The 9,112-nt window shown below is 35.3% G+C and overlaps 1 protein-coding gene across 1 annotated transcript; it reads left to right on the forward strand.

Moving 5' to 3' along the window:
- Positions 1-4,498: 4,498 nt before the first annotated feature.
- On the forward strand, positions 4,499-7,144 carry LOC127507890 (CD209 antigen-like protein C). The gene is made up of 5 exons (XM_051885306.1): positions 4,499-4,628; positions 4,734-4,961; positions 5,584-5,714; positions 6,535-6,644; positions 6,743-7,144. Exons 1-5 carry the CDS (start codon positions 4,499-4,501, stop codon positions 6,876-6,878), a joined length of 735 nt encoding a protein of 244 aa, XP_051741266.1. The 3' UTR covers positions 6,879-7,144.
- Positions 7,145-9,112: the final 1,968 nt, after the last annotated feature.

The raw sequence follows: 9,112 nt of genomic DNA on the forward strand, positions 1-9,112 counted from the left end.
AGAACTCTGAATCCAACTCACTACGGCTGTGCCACTGAAGACGTCGTTTTTAAAACTTGAGTGGCCCAACCAGGCATTGGTGGGCGGAGCTTATAAAATAGCATTTGCCAACAAGGGCAGCTATTTGCAGTTAGTGTAAATAGACACTCCATTTAAGAAAAGACTCCTTAACATTTTCAGTGGCACAGCAATAGGGAGTAAAGCTCACAGTTTTGGCTTTTACCACGATTGACGCGGGTTCGAGTCCTCCTTTTGCCGAGCGCACTCTTCTCCATTTTCCCATCACATATCACATCAGAAAGACATTTATTTTCAATAAAAGTGAAAGTGGAAATAAACTGCCTTACGAGTGTTAAAATTGTTTATTGGGTAGGGTTAGGGGAAGGAGTAATAAGGGTTTTAATTCTCCCAATAAAGCAGCATCCATTTAATCATTTTAATAAATATAGCCTAATCATTTATACTCTATGATATTATTGCATACTGTTAACGTACAAAAATACTGAGGTGCAGATAGTATCTGCCAATATAAAGTATAGATAGCAACTATTTACACTTACTGCAAAGAACAGATATATATAAAGTCTTTGCTGCTACCTACTGATGGCTACTTTTGATATTGATAAATAACATTGAAGTAACATTGAAAAGCTGTAAATCTTACAATATATTCAAGTAACATTAAGTTTCAATTTAAATAGGCCTATTCAAGTAACATATCTCGGGCTGAACATTTTTTGGACATGATTAATAAACTAAGCATTAAAAGCTGGAAACTGCTCCCTTTATCACTAATTGGCCGTGTGAATGTGATAAAGATGGTTACTCTTCCTAAGTTTCTATATCTTTTTCAAAATCTCCCTATTTATTTGCCTGCATCCTTTTTTAAGCAACTTGATTCAGTTATTCTTTCATTTGTATGGAACTGTAAAACACCTCGCATAGCAAAAGCTCACTTGCAAAAACCTACTGATTGTGGAGGCCTTGGCCTTCCCAATTTTAAGCATTATTATTGGGCAGCAAATGCCAGGGCTCTCACTTTCTGGCACAGGGGTATTCTGGATGACATGATACCTGAGACTTCTCCTCTATGGGTTTGTGCAGAGGCTGTGTCAGTGCCAGAGTCTTCTCTCCCAACTTTACTTTTTACAGAGTGTAAATCTATCTGTAAATTAGGCAGCAGTAATTTTGCATTGAGAAATTCTTTGAAGATTTTGAATCAGATCAAAGGGTTTGAGCCTTCTCGGATTGATGGAGCTTTTTCAGGATGGAGAAAAAAAGGTTTATGCTGTATAGGAGATCTCTATATAGAAGATCAATTTGCATCCTTTTTGCAACTTAAAAATACATTTGTACTTCCACAGTCTCACTTCTTCCGTTATCTCCAAATTAGAAATTATGTAAAGAAAAATATTCCACATTTTATAAATAAACCTGAAAACCATATTATTCATGAACTTTTATCTTCTAATCCTGAAACTAGACATTTGGTATCTCGTTTTGTTCATGCTTTTACAACACCTATATGCACTAAACACCTTAAAATAGCCTGGTCTACTGAAGTGAACGACGACGTGTCTGATGAGATCTGGGAAGAAGGCCTGTCGAGAATAAAGAGCTGTTCTGTAAATTCGAGATATAAATTCAAAGTTCACATTCATTACTCCAAAACTAGATTGAACAAAATATTTCCCTCCATTTCTTCTCAGTGTGATAGGTGCAAGATGGCAGAGGGGACATTGGCACATTTATTTTGGTTTTGCCCTATTCTGTATGATTTTTGGTCTAACATTTTTGAATTGTTTTCAAGCGCATACAAAATTAACATTCAACCTGACCACAGTCTGGCTATTTTTGGCTATTCTGATGTTATGAATACTATCCCTCATACTCATCAGCACGCTCTAATGGTAGGCTTAATCGCAGCCGAAAAGGTAATACTCCTCAACTGGAAAACTTCACAAGCTCCTTGTTTTCGGAGATGGTTAAATGAGATGCTTTATATTATCCAAATGGAACAGTTACGTTTTGGTGAGCTTGGCTCACAAAAAAGATTTGAAGCCACATGGGGACCTCTCGAGACTTTTGGAAGTTTAAAAATAATATACTCTGTAACCATCCCTTTCTATTTATTTACTTAAATTTTTATCAGTTTTATTTTCTTCTTTAATGGTGATATAACTGATTTACAAAACAACTGTGAATATTGTCAGTTATGTGTATTCTCAATAATTATTTTGTATATTTTGCTGACTGAGGCAATCCAGATGGGTTTTTTTTTTTTTTTTTTGGTTGTTGTTGTTGTTGTTATTGTTCTTTTTTTTTTCCTCCCTTTATTTTGTGTAAATTTGTGTCCTTGTTGTCTTGTGTTGGTTATTTTATACTTTTGTTTGTTAATATAACTTCAAAACTCTAAATAAAATATTATAAAATAAATAACAAATAACACTTAAGTAACAATTTATGTTCTTATAAATAATATAATATTCACCATAACATTAAAAAGTAACACTAAGTTCTATTTTAAATATTCAAGTAATATTTTAAATAAATAAAATAAATAACAATGAATTAATTAATGTTCTCTTATAAATAATATTCTCTTATAAACATACAATTCTTAGTGTAATTTTAAATAGTGTAATTTTCTTAAAGGGATAGTTCACCCCAGATGTCACATCTGTCATCATTTACTCACCCTCATGTTGTCCTGAACCTGTACGAGTTTCTTTCTTCTGTTGAACACAAAGGAAAATATTGGAAGAATGCTGGGAACCAAACGGTAGCCATTGATTTCCACAGTATTTGTGTTCAACAGAAGAAACTCATACAGGTTCAGAACAACATGAGGGTGAGTAAATGATGGCAGATGTGTCATTTTGGGTGAACTATCCCTTTAAGAAAATTACACTAAGACCATTGTTTGTGTTTTAAATTTCAATATCTGGTGAGAATTCCTTAATTTTTGCTATTTTTCTCTTGAAAACTTTAACACATAATTTGAGGGGGAGTTGTTCCAATAAATCGTCGATTTCTATAGGCCACACATCACGGGGCAGGATGTATTCATTCATTTTCTCTGTTAGGAGGGAGATGCCTTCATTTTCGGATACTGCAATTGCCTCAGACTCTTCCTCTTTGGGCTTATGTTCAAGAATTTGGACAAGTCAAAACATAAGTGCATGAGTGCATGTGTTTGAGTAAGTGAGTGTGTGTGTCTGTGAGTAAGTGTGAGTGTATGAGTGAGTGCCTTTTATTATCATTATAACATGTACAACGAAATTTTAAATTGTGTGAGTATGTGAGAGTGTGTCTGAGAGTGAGTGTGTGTGTATTGGGTCGTCTGTGGTGTTACACTACCGTATTTGAATGTTGTTATCTACATAAGGGACCTAGCAGCCTGCACCGTGACAGAAGTAGGTATGTGTATTTCAGAGATGAACACATGCCTTGTGTGTTTGGAATGACATGAAAGTAAGTAATTAATGACAGAATTTGAACTATAACCCTTAAACAAGTATAAAAAACAAAAAGTGTTCTATTTAAAAATTCTTTTAGTTAACTGCACTAAGGACACTAAAAAACATTAACCATAAATTGACCATAAACCATAAACGTTTGATGTACCAGTAACAACCCAAATGCTCTAAATAACCTAACATTTTCCAACACCCACCACTAAAATGAACATATGCATTTGAACCTCATTTAAATGAACACAATCTGCATTGCTGAAACAAATATTTCCAGTGACATTTTGCAGTGAGTTGAAGTTCCTTTATGCATAAATACTTAAAGTTTAAGCTTCCACACAATAGTTCCCCTCTGTCACGGTTCAGGGTGCTTCATCGGCTTCCCTGTTGTCTGTGACCTGTCATTTTCTGCAGCTCGTGACCTGGGCAATCAGCGCTGATTCTTCGGCGCTGGTGTGTGCAGATCACGAGCTGATTGCCCTCACCTGTCGCTTGTTCCCTTCCTCCCTTTTATTCTCTGCTGTGTCTGCCCCTTGTTGTTAGTAGATTTCGTGCTGTTGTTGATGTACGGTTACCTGTGCTGTGTGTCTTACCTTCTCCCGCTGCTGTGCCCAGGACGCCTAGATGAGGAGTCTTTCAACTGGCCGTGTGCCCGCTATCCTCAGTCCGTTCTCAAATGCAGAGGACCAGTTTTCTGTTTGTGTGTGTGTCACTACACATGTTGGATGTTTATTGGATTTTCAGTTGTGCCTAATAAACTGTTGCATGAATCATCTGCATTTGAGTTCTCTCTTCAAGTTCCTGACAATATTTGCCACACAAACACAGATGAGGAACACAACACAGTCCACTCCAGAAGAGAAACTAGTACTAGTTTGTTGGCATCTTAACAACAAAACTGTCTAAAAGTTTAAAGAAAAATCTAGAATATTTTTAAAATTATTTTTCATTTTAAACGACTAATCATTTCAACTGCACTAAGAATGTCTGGGCTTGTGAATTATGGTATGGATAAAGGTTCGATGATGGAATCAGAAGACAGAATAGAGAAGACAGTTGATGTCTACATCAGTGCTGAGGCTGTAAGAGACAAGAAACATAAGAAAGACACAGAGGACTTTAACACATCTAAAACCCAAACCCCTCAACACACAGGTAACTGAGATTAACTGCTAATTCATTTACTCATAATCGTTGATGTATACTATTTTAGATGAAAAAGAAAATAGAGTAGCATAATGTACAGTATGTCATTTTCAGAAAGTGATTCTGTGAGGATCAGAAGCTCCAGAGCAGCTCTAGTGTGTTTGGGGCTGCTGTGTGTTCTTCTGCTGACTGCAGTCATAGTGCTGTGTGTCTACATCCATACAAAGAGCACAAACTACACAGAAGAGAGAGACCAGTTAATAATCCAGAATGGTAATCTGACTAAAGAGAGAGACCAGTTGAAATCAGAAAAAAACAAACAGATATGTTTTGGCAAAGTAGGTAAGTTTCTTACTTGTAACTTAGCTATGAAGGCATATCAGACTCCATTATTAAAGTGAAGAGTACTGGATCTGTTGTGTTGGGTCGTCTGGTTTATTTAAAGCTGTAACTGTTGTGCTCGTACTGAACTTGCAGCTTTTGTGTTACTGCCATATTTATAGAGATTAATACTATTTTAGGGATGTCAATCGAGTATAAATGTTAATAGATCATTTAGATAATGAAGATAAATTAAGACATTACATTATTTTGACAAGATGTTGCAACAAGTGGCTTTAGAAGTCAATTTTTTTGTGGTCATATCATTGATCATAAGCATTTCATAAAACATTCAAGCTTGAATTGCTTTAATGGCTGGAAAAATCCCTTATCACAGAATTTAACATGAATCAGGAAGCGTAATTAAATGTTAACTTTCTATATAGCAATCATGTTAAAATAAGTCTTATAATAATTACATTAACCAATCCAGTAACATAAAAAATGAGAATCAGAAATGAGACAAGAGTGATTAATAAAGATATAAACACCTTGTACACTCTATATACAAATAGTATTTTAAAAAAAGGTTTTAGCTTGGTGTGGATCAAAATTGAGTCAACGGCCAATCTGGTTGTTTTAGTAGATGGATGGACAAACTATCAGTACAGTGTTTACTTCATTTCCTCTGAGAAGAAGAACTGGACTGAGAGCAGAAGATACTGTAGAGATAGAGGAGCAGATCTGATCATAATAAACAGCAATGAGGAGCAAGTGAGTGAACGATAATTTGTGTGTGTGTGTGTGTGTGTGTGTGTGTCTGTGGTGTTTAGCTGTTAAATGAAAGACAGTGTGCTGAAATGTTTCTATTCTATGGTGACCGGGAGGGGACATGTTCGGTTCACTTAGTTTTGTCGCGGCCACGAGAACGTGATAACATTTTTATCCATCCAATCTCACAACCTTTTAAATCCATTCACTGATTGTGTCTTTATTATTATTGTTATTATTATTATGCCTACTAAACCTAAATAAAATGATATATTTACCCTAGTGAATGGATTTAAAAGACTGTTGGGTGGAATAAATAAAAATGGCACATTCTTTCAACATTTATTGATAAACTTCATTTGAATGCTGTCTATAGGCACCATCGCGCACAATCCAATATAAATAGGCAATACGTTAATATAATCATTTCTTAATTCTGTGCTTTTTCTTAATTCAAAATAAATATTATTATAGGCCCATTTATTTCTGATCATTCCAGGTTGCTATGGTCACACAGGTTGTTTACGCATTTATCTCGTGGCCATGAGAAATAGATGTTTTTCCCTCAACATGAAGAAGTTGTGGCCACAAGAAAATATATTGTTCCCTCAACTTAGGATCTCAAGGCCACGACTTTACATTACGTGGCCACGGCAAAAGGATGTCATTACCTCGACGAAATGATCTTGTGGCCACGACATATCACGTTCCCACAAGTTAATATGTCCACAACAATGGCCACGACAAAACTAAGTGAACTGAACATGTCTCCTCCCGGTAACAGTACAATTCTGATGTAATTGTGTTACTGTTTCACTTCTAGAATTTTGTCAAAAACATTACTAGTTCTGCTGATTTAGTCTGGATTGGTCTGACTGACAGTGATGTGGAGGGCACATGGAAATGGGTTGATGGCACTAAAGTGACCTCTGGGTGAGAAATCACTGAACTGATTAATATCTAATCAATGATTCTTTGTCAGTATCATATCACACAGAAAGCAGTTCTGACATTCTAATGCTGATCTGTAGTTTCAGGTTCTGGAGGTATGGAGAGCCATATGGATACACAAACGAGAACTGTGCTCTGACTTATTCACCAGGATGGGCTGATTATCCATGTAATGATCATCATAAATGGATCTGTGAGAAGACTATTTTTAAATGACTTGTTACAATATGTATTCACATAGAGTGCATCATGAACACCTTAAACATCTTTAAAAATCTTGTTTAGTAATTTTACCTGTTTTTGTTTGCATGACAATTTAATTATGCTAATCTGTAAAAACATTTGTAACATTTTCATAATGCTTTCATATGTATAAACTATTTAAATTTTCTTTGTTTTGAAGGCTCAATCACACCTGATTTCCTAAACCAAAATATGCAGGTGATACTCTTAACCTAAATTATCACGATTTTATAGTTGTATTATTCAGGACATCAATAAAGTTTAATTTGAACTCTGACTCTTTGAATGTTTTTGCAGCATTTTGTAGCAATTATGACAATAAACCTGCGTAAAGATGATTTACTTTTTTTATTACGTGGCATATTTCCAGAACCATGTGAAAAGGAAAATAATTTAAAAGTTAAAAAAAGGCAAAACACATAAACCGCTATATATGTTTATATATATACCCTCTCTGTCACTGCTGGTTGAAAACAAAGGAGAGGTGCAGGATCTAATTGCAGCAGTGAAGGTTTATTACCAATAACTATAAAACAAAAACACTCTTCAATAAGAAACAGAACAACCAACTTAAAACAACAGAGAACTGACAAGGAACAAAAGGAAACGCAGGGTTTAAATACACAGTGAACAGAAGGATTAATGAGACAAATTAACAGGACACAGCTGAACTCAAACATTAATCAAATCAGAATCCATAGATACAAACAAGAACATGTGACTAATGAAAAACAAACTCTAAACATGAACAACTAATTATGTAATAACTGCACGTAATGTAAAAACTGCACATAATGTAATAAGTATTACATTATTATTGTAATAAAATTTTTATAATGTAATCATTTTCTAAAAAATTTAAATTTTAAGACCAAGTTTTACAATATGAGAAAATAATGTCATAATTGTAATCTTTAAAAAAAAAAAACATAAAAATATTAGTATACATTTAATATTAGTATCACATTTTTAAAATCTAAATCCAGTCTTAAACTACTTGAGAAATGCAACAGATTTAAATATTAATGCAATTATTATAATTATTGATTAATTTTTTAAGCATCTAAATCCAGTCTTTACCTGCCTACAAAATCCATCAGATTACTGACATTATTATTATTATTATTAGAATCAGAACGAGCTTTATTTAAGTATGTTTGCACATAAAGGGAATTTGTTTTGGTGACAGAAGAAGCTTCCAGTACACAGAGACAACAAAAGTACACCGGTAGTAAAATAAAAAATATATAAAGAATAAAGATCTATGAATAAGATACACATATGTATATATAATATATAAATAATAAAAAGACAAAGGTGTAGGTACAGGTGTGCGATATACAGCAGAGTAGAATGGAATTTACAGTGAATGGAATAAAAGAGGTAGGTTATTGTCAAATAAATATAAGCAGTATTGCACATATTTATAATTGCGCAGTGGGAGAACATTTAACTGGAAGTGCAGAGGACAGACTCAATGATTGCAGAGTAGAACTGCATCAGCAGCTCCTGTGGCAGGTTGAACTTCAGGTCCTGAGAGACGGTGTTGCCCAGGAACCTGAATAACTCCACTGCTGCTCATGATGGTGAGTGGGGGGAGTGCAGGGAAGTTTCTCCTGAAGTCCACAATCATCTCCACTGTTTTGAGCGTGTTCAGCTCCTCTAATTGTGACTCTCTCATTCTATTAGGCCTCCACTCTGCTGAGCTTTGTGGGCCAGCTGGACTCAACCCGGCACTGCCCTTGAGTTAGAGTGCTGCCAGTCCTCTTGCTTGAGGCCTTCACTCTTCAAGGGCTGCTTTTAGGGAAGTTCTGAGTTTTTTAGGCTATCTGTGAGCCTCCTGGAAGCTGGCCTTAGTAATAAACGTAGTTATGCTTGCTCTCTTTAGAGTCATCCTGTTGAGGCCTCTGTTCTTGAGAAGCTCCGGCCTAGAGTTGTCAAAAGTATCGACTTCGGTACCTAGCCGGTACTGAAATTTTAAAAATGTGACGCTTTGAGCGCTATTGAGTGGATTCGTAAACACCTCTGATTGCCCATTGTTGTTGATGCACTCATCGGATATGTCTGTGATTGGATTCAATGATCAACGCTTCAAAAAATAGTCATCAATGACACTCTTCACCGAGCACTTACACAGATACACAAAGGAGCATTTGAAAGCAAGCGTCTATCATGGACCAGTCCTCTGATAGACGCCTGCTTTCAAA

This window comes from Ctenopharyngodon idella, chromosome 3, assembly GCF_019924925.1.
Source record: "Ctenopharyngodon idella isolate HZGC_01 chromosome 3, HZGC01, whole genome shotgun sequence".
Lineage (NCBI taxonomy): Eukaryota > Metazoa > Chordata > Actinopteri > Cypriniformes > Xenocyprididae > Ctenopharyngodon > Ctenopharyngodon idella.